We start from the raw sequence: 22873 nt of genomic DNA, 5'->3' as shown, positions 1-22873 counted from the left end.
CAGGGACCAGAAGAAAGATATGAAAGGGTTATCTCACCAATCACCAGTTACCAAAATGAAAATGTATTTATGCAATGATATCTGTTAAACTGTTAATGTAGTGCTCAGTGCCATGGTTGACTTCCACACAATATACACAACTTCAATGCCAAACAACCTGTCAAATATAAACAATAACTGTAAGAAATCTATGACAGTGAAGAAAAATATACAAATGAACAATACTTTTAAGATTGGTAACTACAAAGGATTTTTAAGAAATGTTATATAAATAAATCTATCTAAAGGTTAAATCACTAATTAATGTCATTCAAGTCAATGTTTATCACTGTAATCTCCTTCCAATAAAAATGTAAACAAAATGTCCAGAGGTAGAATTCAACGTTGAAAAATAAAGAAAATCCTGCGTCTGTTGAGTTTATGGCACTATGTGTGTTTCAATGTAGGTTACTGTATATTAAATAAAGAGGCCTATAATTACTTTAGAAAGCTTTCATTTGATTGTTAAAACAAATATAAAAATTTTCGATACAACATGCATGGACGGAATTCCTTGTTGACATTCACTATTGTGACGTAAGAAGGGTTTCCCAATTCTCATTGGCTGATACAAGGCGGGGAGACAATCCACCCGGAACTGAGTTCGTCCTCAAACTGTTTTCGCACCAAAACGTCCCAAATGTAACACTGGCCACGCAAATGTTTCACGAATATACGTGAGTTCTCACTCCTGGGAGGATAGGGCGTTCAAAGAGGAACCTGTAAATATATTGTTGGCACACAATAAAATATAAATACGGAGTCAATGAAAAACAACAGCTCTCGCTAAAAGTTTCTCATTTCTTGTGCTATTGATAATTCCAAGCGAAATACATACACATATCATAGTAATTCATGTTTACAACGTTTTATAACCTCAAATATACCTGTAAATATATTGTTGGCACACAATAAAATATAAATACGGAGTCAATGAAAAACAACAGCTCTCGCTAAAAGTTCTCATTTCTTGTGCGCATGCGTAAAGGTTAGCGTGACCGAATTCAAAAATGAAGTGAATGAGGCCCGTCAACGTGTTACAGGTCAAATGAAGTTATTAGTATGAAGTTGAATAATGATATGAATGATTGAAAAAGAGACGATAGGGGAATGATATAGAGTATGGGTATGAATTACAGAGTATTCTAGCAAGGACAAAATGACCCTGTGACACTGATACTGCCGCCTGTGCAAATAACCGCTTCTAGATACCGGCACCTAGTGTACTTAGTTCGTTCGATTAAACTTGTGTACAGTGAATTTAGAGTATAGAAAATCAAGTGTAGAAAGCGGTAAGTTCAAAACATTATTTGTTATTTTTGTTTTTTAAGTGACATCACGATGATATGTTGTTGAAAGACTAAATATAAGGTATAAAAAATCTAACTTCTCTATGTTTCTAGTAATTTCAGCATGATCCTTCATTGATAGGAGGCGAGGATTCGCTTTTAAATGTTACTAATAATTTAATTTGGATTCGTGCACAAAATGTTCGTGACCAAGTATCGTACTTATTGTAAGTGGGCAGGGGACCTAAAAATGAACAATTTTGTATTTCAGTGTGACCAGAAACCCAATTCTAAATATTTCAAAATCTGTTTCACAGGCAGATAACCAGTTGCACAGCATTATTCAATGATATATGACATACATTGAAGACAATAATAGTTTGCATGCATTGCTCCTTAAAAAAATGACTGACAGCAATTTATATTTACCCAGCCAAAATCACACCTAAAATATACCAATATGGGCAATCTTCATGAAGGTGCAGCATACTCCAGAATCCGCCCGATTCCTTTAAAAATATCACTAACACGCAGTGCAAGCTATGGCATTTTCAAAAATGACCAATAAAGTGTCTGTCATACATTTAGATATTTCACACAATTTATTCGAAATTTCGTAGTTGTATGGCGCCAACTGTCAAAGCTTGATTTTTAACTTTTTCACCTCCATTCGGAGAGTCAGATTCAGAAATACATATAAAGCTACCAAAATGCTTAGTTTCGGGTAAAAACCCCAAAATACTTCTCATTTCCTACTCACAAACAAGAAAGAATTACAATGACAGAGAAATGTAAGAAGTTTCCAGTACCTTCAAAACACCATGTCGTAAGTTATTAAAAATTTGAATACGTCCCCTGCCCCCTCATTAAAACGAAGCCATAATATAATCGATATTAGTTTATGCCCAAAGTTTTCAAAATTAACAAAAAAAAAACATTTGGAAATGCAAATATAAAATTTTATTTTATTGCAAAATTTCATCATCATCATCAAAGTTTTTAGTTCTGGCTCCAGTGATTTTCATACTTATATAGCAGATTCCGAAAAAAGGCCTTTTTCCCAATTGAAATTTTCTTTAAAATTTTGCAGTTTTCCCAAAAATCTGAACTTAAACCAGCTTTTTTACTTCCCAAATCAGCAGTTTTAGCAACAATTTTTCCCAAAATCAAGAGGCTAAGGCCTCTTCCCAATTAAGTGAGAAAAATCATATAAAGTTATGGAAGCCATCCATAACTTTATATGTCGCTTTTATTTGTGCAACAGTAAAGTTGTGGGTCAAGCCTATTTGCAAAGGCTACCAGAATTTTGGCAGTTCGTGAGCAGTACATAAAAACCTATTAAAATCAAGTTTGGGTCAAATAAAAATACCATTTGATAAACAAATCAATTTTGAATCAATTCATGTTTTGTTTTTAAATGAAACTTCAATGACATTGTGTACCCAACTATTTGTTAGGGAAATATGTAGAGAATGTTTACCAATATGGAGTCTGCTTTTTAATGAAATCTCGCGGGATTACAAGTTTTGGGAATTCTAGCATCTATTTTAAGTAACGGACAAACACTATTTTTAGTGAGGGTACGATTTTTAATAAAGACAAACAAATAATTCATGAATCACCACTCAAGACAATATAAATTCAACATGTTTTAGATACAATGTCTGTTATTGAATAAATATACTGTTATTCATAATTGCAAAGCCATGTTTTCAAATAACAAGAGCCACCGCCGGGCGGGGGCAACGCTCAACTTTTTACTTTCTCTAAAAGCAAACAAAGAAATGTTTGAACAAAATCTTAACGTTTCCTTTTTATAAAATTAATCGGTCTGTCTTGTCACATAAGTTTTGTCTATATTTTTTGTATATATAAATATACTAACTTATATATATATATATATATATAAATAGAAACACGCAATTCTATGAAAAGAAAATTCTATAAATAGAAACATGCAATTCTATAAATAGAAACACGCAATTCTATAAATAGAAAATTCTATAAATAGATACACGTGGGGGAGTCACGTGGTGACACATGGTGGTGTCACATGGTTGACATGTGGTGGTGTCATGTGGTGGAGTCACGTTGGTGGAATCACGTGGTTGTGGCACGTGGTGGTGTCTTGTGGTGGTGTCACGTGGTAAAATCATGTGGGGGTGTCACGTGGCCAAGTCACGTGGTGGAGTCACGTGGTTGAGACAGGTGGTGGTGTCATGTGGTGGTGTCACATGGGTGATGTCACATGGTGGTGTCACATGGAGTCACGTGTTGAAGTCAGGTGGTGGTGTCATGTGGTGGAGTCACGTGGTGGTGTCACATGGTGAAGTCACGATAAACAACAAGGTCTTGTCCTTAAGTATGTTCTGTTATGATATGAAGTTGATCCCTTCAATAATAGCAAAGTTACAGCCAGTTACAACAAAAACAATGAAAATTTCAATAATTTGAACTTCAAAGTCAAGGTCATTAATGAGTGAAGGTTAAGGTCTGTCTGGTTTTTTTTAAGGGTTATCCTTGAAGATTATTATGTTCAAGTTTGAAGACAATCCATTCAAAAAGAACAAAGTTACAGCCAATAATAGCCAAAAAAATGAAAATTTCAATAATTTGACCTTCAAAGTCAAGGTCATTTATGAGTGAAGGTCAACATCTGTCTGGTTATTTTTAAGGGATATCCTTGAAGATTATTATGTTCAAGTTTAAAGACAATCCATTCAAAAATAACAAAGTTACAGCCAATAACAGCATGAACAAGCAAAATTTGGATATTTAACCTTGAAGGTCAAGGTCATTTATGGATGAAGGTCAAGGTTAGTGTGGTCTACTGAAAGGTCTTGTCCCAAGGGTTGTTGTGGCCAAGTATGAAGACAATACACCAAGAAATGAAAAAGTTATGATCCAGGAACAAGTTTGCGGACGGGAACGGCAACGCCGCCGCGACTATAGCAATACCTCTACTTTTTTTTTTTTTAAAAAAAGTCGAGCTAAAAATAGCATTTGGGTCATGCAAAGGTATCCAAACCTAAATTCTCATTAGTCATGTGATAATTAGGGCAGCAATGGCGGCGAATTTTATGAAATGTGAACCCACTGATAAACTTTGAGGCAATATTTCATCAATTATTTTTTCAAAAAATTTTAGACTGAAGTTCCCAAAAATATTCTAACTACCTGTTTTAAAAATATTTTTTGCCTGACCAAAAATATGCAAATTTTTATTGAATTACAGCATGACATAACTATGTCACAGTTCTGGTTGACTTTCGATACAGGATTGGCTTCAGCGTGTATCAGATTGTGAGTGGTCCAACTTAATGTATTAAGTAACATTATTTATTAAATTTAAGTGATTTTGACCCGTACTCGGCTGGCAAACATGTATAAGTCTATGTTTACGTACCAAATTGTTGTGCCACAATTTTGTCTACCAAGGATTTTTAGCATGAATGCGCTCGTTTGCTGATAGATATTTCATGAACAGGAAGGACTAGAGACTTGTGGTTGGTCTCATTTGGAAGCTTAATACAAGCATGAAATAGTGATAAAAGTTTTTTTTTAATTGTCTGGACAATTGTTTTCAGAACGGCCCGGGCAATGAACCCCTTGCTTGTAGACTCGAGTTTCCGGCCTTTTAACTTACACTACAGTAGAGTTTTTTTTTGGTTTTTGACACATTTAAGATGAACACAAAATTACGATGAACACAGAGGTTTTTTTATCAATGTGGTCATATTTTCTTCCCAGGTCCGATACTCGTGCCTGTGGTTTCACTGTTTGGAGTTCGTCTGGAGTTTGGATGCGAGGAATTATGTCAGTGATGTAATTATGCACATCTGAATGACAAACATGGATCTTATCAAGCGATAAAATCACAGTTTGGATATATTATTTCGATTCTAACACATCCTCAAATAAATGCTGTCTTACTTGATATAGAGCTAAATTGTGATTTGTTTCCGTACTTATTTTCAGCGCGTCACATTTTTAGTGGTTGCGTCACGTGTATAATGATTACGTCATGAGTCTAAATATAGAACGTCAAACAGTGATTTTATTGCATAATAACACACACTGTCAGTTCTTCTATGTTCAATAAGGAAAAATGCGGGTCGTGTTAGAATGCTTGATTGATTACAAAAACATGTTTGACACTTTAAATCTTAAATTAATAATTCATTATCTTTTGATCTCTTGAACTTTTAATATTAAGATATATGTTAATGTCTGTAATGGTGTAACAAACAATTAAGGCACTTTAGTGTTTGAATTTATTTTTTGTCCAATAGAATTGCAGTATTTCAAGTGAATCGTAACTCATTTAACTTGTTTACAGTTACTTTGGTAAATCAGCTAACTGTTAATTAGTCTAATAAATGGACTGTTTATAAAATTAATTTAAAACACTAAGCTTGTTAAATGTTATTAGTACGTATTTACAGAATTAAATTGGTCGCGCGGCTGTGTTGGTGCCAAGTTGGTATAGACACAGATATATAAACAACGGATAGAAAACTCTGAAAATAGACGAGATTCCAATTCAGACCCAAAATCCTTTGCGCGCGTCGGTGATAATCGGGCTTTCCCGCTAGTCTCCGATTTTCACGCTATCGTTAAACTTCGGCAATATCCGTGAATTATGGCTTACATTGCCAACATGGATTTTCTTTGGAGAAATAATTGTGTGGAAAAGAGTGTTTTGTACGTTTTAGAATAAATAACTATTGCTTCTTATATAAGTAAAAAATGTTTAGCCTTTTTTGTTGATGTACCTCCGGGAATTCAGTATGGCTGTGTTTTGGCTACTTTTACCCAGGATGCATCGAATCTCGCAAAATCTAACAACATATGATAACTTGCGGGAACACAACTCCGCCGAAACTGATTTTCACTGTGTGACGTCACAGTTTCTCTCCATCTTATATTTAGTTCCTTGGTATAGGGGCATGATGACTCGGAGCCAAGTTAGTTTTGGCCGAGTTGACCCGGCTTCGTCATCTTGGCCCTATACCAACTTGGCCAATATTTTATATTACTCAATATCCTGGTAATGATAAATGTTATAAATAAAGTCTACAGAACAAAAATCATAAGGAATAATTTCTCTCACTGGCATAAAGTACTAGTGTACTGTATTTTTATACATAATTTGTTTCAGACCATGAAGCGTTCATCTTCATCAGATAGGTCTTCTTTGGGGCCGTTGAGGATACGAAATCAAGAAAGTTCGAGAAACAGTAGAAATTCAGTATCAAGTTCAGGTATGAGAAAGAGATCTCAATAAAACACTACTGTAACAAGCATTCATATATAATGGTGATTTTACACCAGTAACTCAGATTAAAGTACTTATGTAATATAGGAGGAACAAGCAAGAAATCTTTCTATATTTTTTTATGCAGCGGCAAGGCTGAGTGGTTCATATGTTAAGACTATAGATATAGGATGTTTAGCTGTGTGGGTTCAAACCCTATTTGGGGGCAAGATGTTTTTTGCTTCAGAAACTTTACACTTATTGCTCAGCACTGGTTGGTTCCAGGAACAGATTAAAGAGTGTGCCTTTAAGCTTAAAATAAAAAGCTTCTTACACAATCAAACTAAAATAAATTCTGTGTAAATGAAATTGATTTTTGTTGTTTTTTTTCTAATGTAAGATATTAAATGTATTTTGATATTTGTAGATTTAGTTGTAGTTTATTTTATAAATTAGATAAAATCATGGATTTATTACAAAAATGCATGAAGTCAAGTTCATAGTTAACATTCATTTCAATACATGATTAATATGTTTTGAAAACTTTAAAGATAATTAATGTTATTCCGGGGGTATTTTGCAGCTCGACCATCTAAAAGTGGCAGATCATTATCTGGTAACAGAATGTCCACTGGTGGACGACCTTCAATAGGACCAGGAGGCGGCCCATCAATTTCAAACAGTCGACCATCTATGTCTGGTAGTAGAAAGTCTATGTTACAGATTCCTAGGTTTGGTCACGCACAAAAAATTGATAGGACGTTTGAATGAAGTCTATACATGAATTTGAATTAAAATTTGAATTCCTAAAAAATGTCTTTCGCATTGTCATGTTGATAAATTAGAAAATATTGTATGTGAATCAAACTTTTTAAATCTTTATTCTTACAGTTAAGTCCATTGATAAAGAAAGTCCAGAAAACTTTATCTTCGTCACAATATTGTTACTATATTGTATAGAGTTATGCCCCCTTTTCACGTGGAAAATATTTTTAATTAATTATATAAATACCAATATCTTGAACATTCAAAATCCCAAACATTGAAAGTTACAGGGCTTAAGTTAATGGAAGTTTGGGAGTCATTTAAATTTTGGCTTGTGACTTCCAAAATCTAATACTTTTCCTTCTTTACCTATATAATGTGACTTCCAATATCAAACATTGTGCAGTCTCTGACTTCCAAATTTTGAAACTTAATGGAAGCCCTGAAGTTACTCATATTGTTGAGAAATTAAGTGCATAACAACCATAATACCACAACACTCTTGAATTTATTTTTCATTGTTGCCTTTAAGCAACAGTGAAGCATTGGTATTTGCAATATTTGTGCATTGTGTTTAATATTTGTCATGTTAGGTTGTCTAGAGGAAGTGGTATAGGAATGAGAAGTAATGGTGTCCCAAAAGATCCAAGACCAGTGTCAGACAAGTCTTATCAGCAAAAATCTATAAAGATAGTATTAGAGGTTAGTTTTGATAATCATATAACTATGTAATATATCATACTTTTCTCTAATTCTCAAACAAGATATTAAGAATTTGATGAAATAAAGTACACTCAAAGCCAAACAAAGGACAGCTCAACCTACACTGTAGAATATCTTAAATTTGTGTTGTTTAAAATTTTGCACTTTATGTCCAAAAAGTGTATTTATCTTTGTTAGCATGTTCCTATATTTGTGTCATCATCCTACTTGAAATGAAAAGTGTTGCTGAATAAAATAAGATATTCGCAGTTTGAGGCTATCTTATTTATTTATGTTAACTATTAATAAGAGGTCTGTTTGAGAATATTAACGTAAACTAATCTAACATGAATAAAACCTGTTCTACAGTATGCTGTCAGTATTAAGGAGTGGCATTTACGTTTATATTGATTTATAATTTGGTAAATATAAATCTCCCTTTTCCAAAGGACTGGATACCATTCAGCAAAACTATAACTTCAGCAAATAATACAAGGTGTAAATGGTAGTGTAACACATGATGAAAGTCTGTCTGGATTACAGTAAGCACTGGACAGAAAAAGAGTCAAGATAAATGTTTTTTAAAAAATATCTATATTCATGATTATTATATGAATTTGATTACAGTATGACTCTTATAACAGAATTTTTAACGCTTGTCTTCATGAAAAATAAAAAGATGTTTGAATTATTTTCAGAACTGCTTAAAAATGATACTTTCTAAAAATAAACAAAAGGCTGATTATGTCTATAGATTTGGATTTCCAGAAAAATGAATAAGTCAGCAGAAAAAAGTTGAATGATTGTAACACATTGTAAAGATGATTATCATTTGTTAGCATTTTAGTTTGAAATCTGTCAAAAATCAATCAAACCAAGTCTGCAATTTTCATGTAATTTTGTTGTGATTAATGCTCCTGAAGGATGACTTCCTCCAGATCTTTGACAGATTATATAAGTTGATTAGCTCTTACAAATGAGCTTTAGTAGTTTAAGGGGAACACATGTCAATCAAACATTGTCATTTCTTTTCTGTCTTCAGTTTTTAACTGAGCGAGGATATCCACACAACATTACATTAAAAACTTTGCAGTCCCCAACATCAAAAGATTTCTTCAAAATATATGAGGTGAACAATTTATTCTTTCATTACTTCCTTTGTTTCTAATGTATCATGTACATATATACATGTATGTAAGTATAGAATATTGTGCATCAAGAAAGAAGCATGAATATATATTTTCCTTACATTTACATATCATATATTAAGATAAAATCATAAATAGATCAAAACCTACACAATTTATCAAAACATGTTTCGCTTTAAAATCAGTTGATCATCATTCTAAACTTTCACATAAGTAATTGTTATTTTCACACTTGTTGAATTTATTTAATATCATATGTTACTAATTGCTATTGAAAAAAGATCATTCTTACTTGATTTAAATGAAAACACATTCAATTGTACCTGGTACATGTATTATTTTTTATGTAATTACCTATTAGTGTAAATGTTTGATATTAATGATACTTTCTCAGTGTTGCATCTAGAATTTCAAAATTATGGGGGATTGTCCCCCACTCAATTGAAAAATGTGGGGGATTTGAAAAAGATGTGGGGGACATACATTGACCTTACAATATGACATACCGAATAGAGTTCATTTATTTTACATTCAGGCATTTTTGACAGCTATCGTTCGCTCAAAAACGGAAGTAAGAAAAATAAAATATTGACGAATACTACAAAACACACGCGAGATGACTTAGTCGGCTGCTACACGCGATTTAGTACGTATGTTAGTCATAACCACGAGTGAAAACAAACATGGCTGAAGCGTTTAAGATACGATGAAGATAAACTGAATTAAGTTGAAAAGATTGTCAGATGCGGGACTTGGCGCGCACTGACTTCAATAAAATGCGCGATCTGCATAAAAAATGCGCAAATCGCGCAATCGCGCGGCCTAGATGCAACACTGCTTTCTATAATTATATATTTATGAAGAGTTATTATGCAAAGTTTACATGTTATTGCTCTCTGTTCTATTACACAGTTTATCTATGGATTCATCTCGCCTAAGTACAAGCTCTCGCCTAAACCTGAAGAAGAGATTCCGCGAATCTTGAAGTCAATCGGCTATCCATTTCTGATATCTCGAACATCTATGTTTGCTATTGGTAGTCTCCATACATGGCCTCACATTCTGGTAGCCTTGACCTTTCTCATTGAACTTATTAATGTAAGTATTGTTTATATTTTGATACTATATATGTGGATATTTCCATGTGTCTAAAAGTTAACAAATTTAAAATTCCATTTCACATGAGGAAATATTAGCGAATCATGCAATGGTAGAATTTGATGACGGGTTGGTTGATATTCACACTACAGGAAATTTTTGCAAATTTTGTCAATTTGCAAAATTCGCCAACTTAAACACTTATACAGTATTTTATTTTGCAGAGGAAACACTAAAAGAGCCTTTAGAGGTAGAAAATATATCTCCTGTTTTAACAGTTTCACATTTTAAGATGTTTAAAGTATTGTAAAAAAAGAACTTTTGAATTAGAAATATATGTTATTTGCAATGTATATGTAGTCAATGTGTAAACAAGAGTGACTGGAGAGAATTGTATTGCTCCTGGAAAAAAATAGGGGGTACTACCAGTATCTAGTTTTTTGTTTGTCCCGTCCTTTGATTATACATGCTTCTTTTTAATAGCATGTTCTTATATTGAGGATACATTTCAAAATTTGATTAATGAATATTTCTTTGTTAAGCCAACTAATTGTTGATTATGAAAAGAAAGAAAGAAAAATAGTGATCCTGTATCGTGTTAGTTTTTTAGCATTAAATGAAAAAAATTGCTGTGTAAGGAACAGAAAAGTAACATGTATCAAAACAGAAAACTGTTGTTTCAGCCAGAATAGTTCAAAGTTTGATATTAGAACTGATATATAGTTGTATGGCATTTTGTTTTATAGTATGGTATGGCATTTTGTTTTACAGTATGGTATGGCTATAGGGGAGCATATGGAGAATATGATGTTTCCACCAGATGATGATGGTTTTGATAGTGACACTATGTCAGAGGCTCAGGTAAACAGGCTTCTCTCTTGTCCAGGTTTTCTGTGTCACTGACATTGGTTTTTGTCACAACAAATTGAGAGTCTTGCATTGAGCAATTAAAAAAAAAAATCTAAATTTACTTTATTTATGACCATAATTATGAACATGTCATTTATTATTTATTTTATATAAAATAAAGCACAGTCTGATTTTATCCAGTCCTTGATATGTATTATATTTTAAATGGAAGATGAAATGACACCAGTTCTATACCAACTTTTCATTATGTTAATAATTTTTACTGCTGAAAAATTTAAATAAGTTAAATTTTTTACTGACAGTCACAATTAATGATTATGTAAAATTCATGAAATCTTGTGTTTTGAACCAAAACTCATAAAACTCAGTAAAACACAGCAGTAAAAAATAACCCATTTGATGTTTTGCCTGAAATTGGAACATTTTCATTATAAGTTCAGTTGTTCCAATATCAAAACACTAACATAGAGTGGCTAGCGGTATTGATTCTAGTATAATTTTACAACATTGCAGACTGACCCTACTCCAAACAGGTAGTAGGTAGGTAATGATCGCTGGTAGCTGTTGTATTCACCACTGTGTCAACATTGGCATCACACTTTGGTTAAGTTCTTGTGTGCAAGTTAGTATTGCCAAAACTATAAAAGGGAATAAGTTGAAACTTCACAAACCTCTTTGACAGCATAATAGGAGGTCTCTATCAAAGGCCCATAACTCTCACATGGATTTTGACAGAATTATTATTTTTTAAAATAGATAATTTTACATTATCCTGGCTTTCACTATCAAGCACTTAGAATAGTTGAACACACTGCCCTTTTTGTGCTTCAAAACTACTTAAAGGAATTAGTTAAAATTTCAAACACTTGTTCCTTGTGATTATGATGGGCAGAAATCATACCTTTTAACAGAGCTATGCCCCTTTTCTTACTGTCGACCACTGAGAATAGTAAAGCTCAGCTTTTGTTGTTTGTAGAAATATTCTACATTATCTTTGTTTAATTATCAAGAAATAAGATTATTTACACATGATGTTTGTGTTTATTGTTTTGTCTCTAACTAAAGAGATATTTGTTGCTATATTTTTCAGATATTTTACCAGTATGTATGTAGTACATACCACTCGTTCATGTTGTTGTGATATTTTTCAGATATTTTACCAGTATGTATGTAGTACATACCACTTGTTCATGTTGTTGCTATTTTTTTCAGATATTTTACCAGTATGTATGTAGTACATACCACTCGTTCATGTTGTTGCTATTTTTTTCAGATATTTTACCAGTATGTATGTAGTACATACCACATATTTTACAGATATTTTACCAGTATGTATGTAGTACATACCACATATATTTCAGATATTTTACCAGTATGTATGTAGTACATACCACATATTTTTCAGATATTTTACCAGTATGTATGTAGTACATACCACATATTTTACAGATATTTTACCAGTATGTATGTAGTACATACCACATATTTTTCAGATATTTTACCAGTATGTATGTAGAACATACCACATATTTTTCAGATATTTTACCAGTATGTATGTAGTACATACCACTCATTCTGCTATATTTTACAGATATTTTACCAGTATGTATGTAGCACTCGTTCATGTTGCTAAATTTTTCAGATATTTTACCAGTATGTATGTAGTACATACCACATATTTTTCAGATATTTTACCAGTATGTATGTAGTACATACCACATATTTTTCAGATATTTTACCAGTATGTATGTAGTACATACCACATATTTTTCAGATATTTTACCAGTATGTATGTAGTACATACCACATATTTTTCAGATATTTTACCAGTATGTATGTAGTACATACCACATATTTTTCAGATATTTTACCAGTATGTATGTAGTACATACCACATATTTTTCAGATATTTTACCAGTATGTATGTAGTACATACCACATATTTTTCAGATATTTTACCAGTATGTATGTAGTACATACCACTCGTTCATGGATGGCAATGATGAATATTTGGAGGAAGACAATCTTCTCAGAACATCATTAAGTAAGTTACATTTTCAGTTTTTCTGTACATGGGTAAAACTGTTTAAATATTATAAAACAGGCTCAAACTTTAACTATGATACATGTTTCATTGCCAGTAGGTAACTTTAATGGTTTTGAGGCCATTAAAGTCATGGTCATAGTATATCTTTGTGTAAAATCCTTATCCAATTAATAATGTCAGAAGGAATTTTTAGGAGTTTTTTTAAACTCTACATATGTCTCTACAAATTTAATGCTGTATCAGACTCTAGAGAGTCAAATTTCCATAAGTTATTACAAAAGGAGATACTTGAACGGTAGGAGCACCTAATGTCCTCATATTCCAGTAAAGCAGGAAAGTCACTATATGACTTTTACAGTGTTGGTGCGACATGAAACCCAACCAAAACAACAACAACAAATTTAATTGTAGAATATTGTTGCATTTGAATATTTAGATTTGCTATCAAAATTTAAGATAAAAATTAATGTTTGTTTTGTTATCAGGACACAAGTTTTTAGGGGCAGGTGGCATTGATGGTCTAATAGAAGAAAACAATGCACTAGAACAACAGTTAGAACTCCTCGAGAAAGATCCTGTAAGTTATATTTTATGGCTAGTCAAAATATTTTAAGAACTGTCAGAAGGGGATTTTATAATTTCTATATTTTTTTTAGTTTGCACTATAACAACCATTTTTAGGGAAGAAATAAGTCAGTGTGAAGTCATTTTATAAAGTCTTTTGTTTCTACAATTTTGTTTCAAGGTCTCAAGGTAATTATACCATATGACACTACTAATCTGATCAGTAAAAATTTTCTGCTGTGGACAGTTTATATTCTAAATATACAAAGGATATGTACACGTATGAAACAAGTATAATGGGTATTGTACTCTCCCATAAAACACTTAAAAATGTGTTTTTGTAGTTCTTTGATACAGCATTCAAGAAGTTGATAACTGTATACAATGAAAGATTTCTGTTCTGGTGTATTAATCTATATTGTTATGTCCATGCATGGATTTTGTGGTTGTTATTCAGTTGGAAATGATGACATATGAATATATATATATATATATATATATGCTGAGGCATGATATAAAACTATTGAGAATTTACTTTACCTTAGGTGATAATGTAACTATTCTTTTTCTTTTGAGAAATATTTAACATTTCTTGTCTGGAAAATATGTTTTACAACACTTCTCATAAAATGATGTCAGCTTGCCAGCTTTGATTTGAATCTTGGTATGCCAAAGTCCCTTCAATTTCAATGTATCAAAGTTTAACTGTACACGTATACTAAAACATGTGCTTTTGCAAGGAAAATGATGATACAAATCTTTCTGCAATTTTTAGATGCTCACAAAAATTTGCAGCTTGGTCAGGGCTCTTTAGGCATGTGATTTGGCATAACTTACTCCAATAATAAGATAAGTAAATAAATAAGTAAAAAGAGAAATACATTTAAGCAAAGATTTCTGCTGTTTGTTGTAGGACCATTTAAAGGCAGCCAATCAGAGATTACAATTGTTACAACATGATGATGAAAGACTTGTCAGTTACCTCAATGAGTTAGAGACACATAAACGACAACAGGAACAACAACTGACCGAGGTCGAGGAACTTTGTGCTAATCTGGGTATGTAACACTTTAAAACATAATGTTATCAGTCAGCAAGTTCATTTTAGCATACAGTTACAACAGTATGACATTTGCAAATGTTAATTAAAGATTGGGACAAGCTATTTTTGGCATTTAAAATGATATAGAAATGTTTGTTTATTTTAAACATAGTGATTCATGTGTTGAAACTAGCTAGCTTTCAGATGACTGGTATTTCTACCCAGACTAGAAAAATAATGTTTTATACTTTCTTTTCCAGTAATGCTGGATAGCAGATATCATATCTTATCATCAACTGTTAGATTTTAGACTCACTGGCAACTGATATTAAATTTGAAAAACCCTTTCCTTTCTTTTTCTGTTGTGTGCCTTCTCAGATTTTAATTCCTAAGACATAAGTTTCTGCAGAGCAATATTGATTTTGCCTTTGCCACTAGTTGCAAGTCAGGTTAAAGTTAGTCAGGTTAGGCTGCTTATATGTGTAATCTGCCTTTAGGTTGAATTGTCCTAAAACTGTCCTAATTAATAACGGACAGTTTTATAATCAAGCATTTGTTTGTAAAAGTTCAAGTGACCATCAGCTTTTATTTTCTGTTGGAAAAAATTTCTGAGTTGTTTCAAACTAAGTATTTTATTAATTTTATCTTGGAAAGTGCATCATAACTGTTAAGCCCAATAAGCCGTCTTCAAAAACGTGTTATGTTCATTTCTAAAAACAGAAGATTAGGAGACAAAACATCTGTTTTACTAATTTAAATATAGAGAGCAGACTGGTAGATAAGAAGTATCGAGGGGTTTCCTTATTGTTTATGTATTCTATTGTCTGCAACTTTATTTTCCACCTTAATCCTTCTAATTTGGCAATTATACGAAACGATCGGCAATTATAAGAAACAATTTATCTAAAAAAAACATATTTTACCTTTAGAAAAGCTGAAGGCCCCTTTTAAAAATGTAAGATTGTTAATCTGTAATTAAAGTTTTAATCATTATATATTTCTGCAGAAATTAACTTTAAGTGTCTAAGTAATACTCACAAATATTTCTTGAAACTAAAAATGTAGCAATAGAACTGGAATCAGAGAATGCGAAGGTATTAAAAATGCAGTTAATGTACGAGAACCAGGAGTTTACCCAGGAAGATGTGGAACGTATTAACATGAGAACACGAGAGCTAGAGCGACAGAAAGCCGACATTGAGAAAAATATACAGGCTGTAGATGAAGATATCTGGAAAGAGGAGATAGGACTCTCAAAAGAAGTTGAACAGGTGATTCTTTATTTTAGTTGCCATTTAATCTGTTGTGTTTAGATTGTTTGTGCTTTAATTTGTGAAAAATTATTTCTTTGTGCTTTAATTCTTGAAAAATTATTTGATTGTGCTTTAATTCTTGAAAAAATATTTGTTTGTGTTTCAATTCTTGAAAAATTATTTGTTTGTGCTTTAATTCTTGAAAAAATATTTGTTTGTGTTTCAATTCTTGAAAAATTGTTTCTTTGTGCTTTAATTCTTGAAAAATTAGTTGGAAATAGAATTGTCTGTATTCTCATCCAAATGCTATTTAATTTCTCTTTTGGGATGAATTGACGAAAAGGAAAGATAGATAATAAACTGGACATTAAGATGAGTAGTACTAACAACTCTAAGATATTTTGTTTGCCATTTAAACTCATTGAAAAAAATATTTTGCATTCTATGTTTATATGATGCAACAATCAACTTAATAGAACAATATTATATTATATATAATTACTTATTAGCTTTCGTGTTATTTTCAGATCCAGTCCAAGTGTCAAGCATATAATAAACTAGCTCACAGTTTGAAGCTTATCCCTATTACAGCTGAAAACTCTTCTGGTATTGACTATGAACTGAAGAAAACTGCCTACACTGATGGCACTTTGTCCAACTTCCAAGATATTATAAAGGTTTGATATATACATCTGTGCATTTTCAAATGAACATGGTAGGCTATTGCCTTTAAAAATGCCTTTACTAAGATGGTGAAGATTGACATTGTGTTTAAAGTACAGAAAATAGGTTTTATTTAACTTTAGAAAATGTTTTCTGTTTATTATTTATAAGTATTGCTGGACATTGAATGACTTTTTGCAGTATCTAATATAATTATATGTTATTTGATATATGCTTATATGTCTGAATTGCTTGTCATTATGGCAAGTAACCTTGATGTTATATACATTTGTGCCCATCCTTTATTCTACCTGCCACATATCAAAAATCATGCGAGGGATAGTAGATGGTCACTTGCGCAGAAATTGGTAATCACTGGTCAGTTATCCAGGAAAGCCATTTAGGTGGACCTTTCATAGATATGTAACCAAAAATTTGTAGAAATTTTTGTAAAGCTGAATAAAACATCATAATATTGCTTGTGTTGCATAGACTTAAACAATGTGACAGCAGGAAAATTCAGATTACCTGCCTGTATTATTAAAGAGTATGATATTGCTGGTTTAACGATACTATGTTTCTGATATATAATATATAATTGGCAACACAAATAGTCATACCATTGTAGGGTCATTACAAATATAACTTGATCAAGGACTTTCAGTCCAGACCAGACAATTTTGATTTCTATGTAGGTAAGTCAATGTTTCGTAAGGAATGCATCAGTTATGATATATGTTATTTTATTGTTACAGCCTGCATTGATAACCCTGAAACAACAGTGTGCAGACACTGCCAATCGTCAGAACTCTGAAAAGATCAAAGTAAAGGAGCAATTAGAACAGGTAAAGTTTACCAACTAAATAACAAGGTTTGAAATAGTTGTTAAGGGTTTCAAAATAAGGACCATTGTTCTTATCAGAGGATGCAAAGATCCCTTAGCAATAAGATACTCACATGTTAACATACTTAAAATTTGTATGAAATGTGGTTTTACCCAGGTACATGATTGTGTCTGAAATAAAGCACAGAGAGGCATCCAAGGTGTCACTACACCAGTGTAAGCTCAGCTTGGGGACAAGTTTCAATATATGTAATGGTGTGTTGTGACAAAGTGAAAATAAAAACATGCACAGAAGAAACAGATAAGGGGATAAATCTGAATGAGACGGCTATTGCAACATTAGTTTGATTGCTGTTAGTAATAAGTAACTTGTCAGTGCCGCCCGCATAAAGTACATCAATGTAATTTGACTTTTTTTTTTTACCATTTCTTGCTATTTTTAGCAATGGCATTTAAACTTTTTACATGTATTACAATAATGAACATTTCCATATCCATAGCATGTCAATTCCATTATATGAATTGAGGTGTGTTAATTTAAGTGAGCATTTTAATGTAAATATATGTAAATCCGCATTGTATTTGTTTATTTTCTCTCTATATTGTTATAGATGATGTATATAAAATGTATTGCAGGCATCAGAGTATGTGAGTGATCTACAGAACGAGGTTGGTTTATTGGAGAGTAAATATAAGAGAGCAGAGGATGAGGTGGACGCTAAGAAACAGGTGTTGTATTTGACATGTAACATACATGTCTCATCATTATATTACTCAAAGACAAATTATGCTGTTTTTATGATCTCAGTTTTTAGTGTAACATAATAATTGTTTCATCTTGTTGTAGTTGTAACTTCCAGTAACATTTGCTTAAGTTGATTGGGTCAAGATTAATGCCAAAAGGCTAAAGACCAAAATTTTCTAGTTCAGACTCGGATCTCCATATTTGATCGGCCAGAAACCAGGGCAACATTTACACTGACCAACTAAAATCCTGAGATTTGAGACAAAGCTCAAAAAGAAAAAAATTTATAAGTTTTCATACTTCAGTTTAAAAATATGATTTTAGTATTATTGAAATGACATCTGGAGATTTCAACAGGACTAATCATTATTCTTATATGTTTTTATTATGTATATGAAGATGTCAGTGCTACTTTGTATATTGTATTCAATATAGATAATTCTTTTCGTAATTATGATATTATAAAGGGGGGGAGGGCATTTTATAGCATTAACATAAACATTAATCTTCATCTTAAAAGCTGCAGTTATCCAATGGAATTGAGTCCATCATAAATTTACGAAAAAGATATCAAATCAATTTTGAGTGCTCGAAGAATAATTCATGGTTCGAGTTCAAATTCGAAGGAATATAGTGATGTCGGCCTATCAGCCTGAGTGAATAATAACAAAGCATTTGAACAATAAACTGTGCATTATTTAGAAAATAAAAGCATTTTTTTTTTATTGAAGTCATGTCAGCATTTGTTTTTTATTCTGTACATATATTGTGTAATAATGCACTTGATTGCCCTATCTGTTTGTTAGGAGACTAGTGTCAAGCATGTTAGAATTTAATGTTTTATCCTAAGGAAGTTCATTTTGTACTGTTATCACTGCTATGGGTAGATACTGTGCATAAATAACTTTATGATTTTTAGGAAGATGTAAAAAAAAGTTAATGCAGATTGTATTCTAAGATAAAGTTGTCTTTATCAACATTATAACTGCGTATTCTGTTACGTTACAACATGTGTTTGTCAGGTCATCACATTTAAGATATATAATCAGCTGTTATTCATTTGTATGTACAGATGTATTTGAAGGAGATACATAGAATGCAGGAGTGTGTAGAAGAGCTTCAGAATGAAATGGTACATTTAGAAAGTGTCATGTTCCTATCCCAACAAGATGCTTCAACCGAGAAGAAAAAACTAGACTCTTGGTTTGTTCTGAAAACTTTTATATTTGCATTATTTAATTGGAAATTTATTAAATTAATTTAATGATTGATCAGTTCCTTAAATTTTAAAAATTTTAACATAATTTCCAAAGTAAGAAGAAAATGGAGAAGTACAACACATCAACACCAGAGCTAGTTTAGGTTATTCATTTTCTACCGGTTTCGTTTCTGTTGAACCTTTATCATAATTTGCTTAAATTGCTTATGTAAAAGCCTCTGATGTAAACTTGCTTAGTTGTGCAGCTATAGTTAGTCATACATAGAGGATATTAAATGAGTGTAAGTTCAATACTGAATTTATTGCACAAGTTGAATAAAATTATACTATGCGAGCCTCTGGCGAGCATAATATTGTTATATTCAACAAGTTCAATAAATTCAGTAATGAACTTGCACGAATTTAATATTCTATCTATCACATACCCAAAATAAAGACTGTTGAAAGTGTAAAAAGAATCATTTTTCCTTGACGCGCCTAAAGTATAACGCTAACATTTAGCACTTCTTTACACTATTTTTGTATAACACTAATGACGTCACGTCAAAATATATGCATGGTCGTGCAATACCATATTTACGGAGTCTCAAAATCGGCACGAGTGTGTAATAAAAATGTATACGGTTTCATCTCAAAATTTTATCAAATTTTTAAATTGACTTATTTCACAAATATCCTACTGTAATTTTGAACAGAATATCATCTCCATATTATCCTTAAGGACAGTCATGTAAACTTTCAAGTGAACTTTCAAAATACAAATGTGTTGGGTTTGTTTGATAATAAAAGTTGTTTCCCTTTAGTCATTTATTTGATATAAATTAGGTTACTTTTTTGGTATTACTTAAAAACAAACTCATACACTCAATGTTTACGATAGTGAATAAGCTTAAATATCTTTCTACAAAGAAAAATATGGCAGCATGGTGGAGTTATTAACTCGTCTGACTAATAATGTAAGGATATCTAGTCACTTTCTTAAAACCCTGTCAGGTTGCAAGCCATTGTTCCCGTAAGCAAGAAAATTGACCCTCATTGCTCAGTACTGATTGGTTCTAGGAACAGATTTGAGAGTGTGTCTGTAAACTTAGTGGTAGTTAAACCTTCCTACACACACAAACAAATAAATTGTGTATAAACCAAAAGAAAACTGTTTTTACTGCAATTTACAAATATTTATCTTTACATGAAAGTATTGTTCCTGTTCATCTTAAAATAAATACATCATGTCTTTGTTCACACAAAATGACCATGAATGTTATATTGGATGTTTATTTGCTTTGCTGGCTTTTAAGTCATACCAACACTTTAAACACATGTTGAAAGGTCATTCAGGAATTTCCTAGCTTTACTGATGCAGGAAGACCGTGTACGACCCTCCGTGCATTATGTCTTGTACGATCCTCCGTGCATTATGTCTTGTACGACCCTCCGTGCAATGTCTTGTACGACCCTCCGTGCATTATGTCTTGTACGACCCTCCGTGCATTATGTCTTGTACGACCCTCCGTGCATTATGTCTTGTACGACCTCCGTGCATTATGTCTTGTACGACCTCCGTGCATTATGTCTTGTACGACCCTCCGTGCATTATGTCTTGTACGACCCTCCGTGCATTATGTCTTGTACGACCCTCCGTGCATTATGTCTTGTATGACCGTCCGTACATTATGTCTTGTATGACCCTCCGTGCATTATGTCTTGTTCGACTCTCTGTGCATTATGTCTTGTATTACCGTCCCAACGTTATGTCTTGTACGACCCTCCGTACATTATGTCTTGTACGACCCTCTGTGCATTATGTCAGACACATTTAACATCTTTATAGAACCACCTTGTGTAAGCTGGGCAGATAGCATATTTATTCACTTGATAGATTCAGGTCTGTAGTGAAGAGAGGCATGCAGTTCAAAGTCTGTGACCTTTATCATTGGGTCATGGAAGCCCAGTTTAAGTGTGTATTTTCTAAGCAAGCTTGTTAACTAGGCACCTTTTATATAAAAAAAGATATTCAAATGAATCTGTAACAATAATTAAAACATCATTTCTATAAAGTATCAGTAAGCTAGTTGAATTTGACCATAGTCTATAGAATTAATGAAAACAATTATAGGCTTGGATTGTACATGGATTGTACATTAATCGGTGTGTTTAATTGTTCACACATAGGTCATTACAAGAAAGAGAGAAGGCAAGGAGAAAATTGGAACAGCATAAAAATTTCTTGCAGGAAGCTCTACAAACCTTTATGGAACATATGGAGAACATGCAGGTAGAGTATCTATTCAATATAATCATCATCATTGTAAATGGAACTTTATCCTCATAATTTACTGCAGTCCTGTGGAAGTAACACATTTTCCGAACTGAAATGGACTGCATCGGAAAATTACTATTATTTTTTAATTTATATAATGTTCCTTTTTTAACCAAGAAATAATGAAATTACGGACAAGATTTTGGTTTGTAGAAATTCAAGTCATGTATAATTCTGCTAAATAGACTGCAGTTATCTTTATGAAATTATGGAATTGTAATTCAAAGTATAAAAAATGTAACAAATATCATCATAATTGATTTGTTTGCTTGTCTGATCCATTAGCTAAATAGGGAGAGCATTGGATTTATAATCCAGGTTAACACCAAGGTTATACAGAACCTATGCTCATACTCCTATCTCAGGCATTTGATAGGTCAAAAACCAGCATAGAATTTATATTGACCAATGAAAATCCTGAGATTCGAGACCGATCTCACAAAAAAGTTTTATTATCTACCGACCTGGGGTGGCTGGTTTGATTCTTGGGAGGCAAAATTACTCGATGTCAAATGGTCGCAGACAAAAAGTTTTATATCCATTTGTCGCTCTTGAAATTTTAGGCAAAGTTAGCAGAAGCTCACGAAGATTCTGAAGCCTTGAAAGAGAAAGTTAGACAGGAGGCTTCTGCAAAGGGCATCGAGTGACTGAAGACAGGGTGACATGTGGAACTGTTTGTGTCTACATATCCAAAAAAAACTCACCATGAACTGTGTAGTAGATCAACTCTAGTGCTTGTTTAACTTGTATTATTTGATGAATCAAATAAACGAGACATTGATTAGCTTGGATGTAATTCAGTAGTCTTGTTATGTTAATTCACAAAGACATAGCTGCAGGCATTAGTGTTCCATTAAGATGTTGCTATTACATTCAGTTGTCGCAAAAAAAATAACACATGTAGTTATGGTAGACTGTTTTGCAAGCTGTAAGAAGAGAAATGCAGTTTACCATTATTTTGTCGTTCCTCTGTAGCTTACTATAAGAGAGATATTTAGCTCTTTTTTTTTT

General features: G+C 32.4%; 1 protein-coding gene across 1 annotated transcript; it reads left to right on the top strand.

Moving 5' to 3' along the window:
• The first annotated feature begins 1282 nt into the window (after nt 1–1282).
• LOC132734071 (kinetochore protein NDC80 homolog) lies at nt 1283–22831 on the top strand. Its single transcript, XM_060720782.1, has 17 exons — nt 1283–1331; nt 6490–6592; nt 7169–7346; nt 7944–8052; nt 9095–9181; nt 10113–10298; nt 11070–11159; nt 13119–13212; nt 13701–13792; nt 14693–14837; nt 15887–16092; nt 16602–16751; nt 17493–17582; nt 18218–18310; nt 19399–19529; nt 21715–21817; nt 22426–22831. The coding sequence occupies exons 2-17, from the start codon at nt 6493–6495 to the stop codon at nt 22507–22509; spliced, it is 1938 nt and encodes a 645-aa protein (XP_060576765.1). The 5' UTR covers nt 1283–1331; nt 6490–6492; the 3' UTR covers nt 22510–22831.
• Nucleotides 22832–22873: the final 42 nt, after the last annotated feature.

This window comes from Ruditapes philippinarum, unplaced genomic scaffold, assembly GCF_026571515.1.
Source record: "Ruditapes philippinarum isolate M1 unplaced genomic scaffold, ASM2657151v2 ctg5060_1_1_1_1, whole genome shotgun sequence".
NCBI classification, from domain to species: domain Eukaryota; kingdom Metazoa; phylum Mollusca; class Bivalvia; order Venerida; family Veneridae; genus Ruditapes; species Ruditapes philippinarum.
This window is presented reverse-complemented; position numbering and strand designations above follow the sequence as displayed.

Bases quoted from the DNA above. Each gene is read 5' to 3' on its own strand.
- LOC132734071 (XM_060720782.1), top strand. From the start codon at position 6,493: ATGAAGCGTTCATCTTCATCAGATAGGTCTTCTTTGGGGCCGTTGAGG. The intron at 13,213-13,700 runs GTAAGTTACATT...TTTTGTTATCAG, and splicing joins TCTTCTCAGAACATCATTAA to GACACAAGTTTTTAGGGGCA. The intron at 17,583-18,217 runs GTAAAGTTTACC...AATGTATTGCAG, and splicing joins TAAAGGAGCAATTAGAACAG to GCATCAGAGTATGTGAGTGA.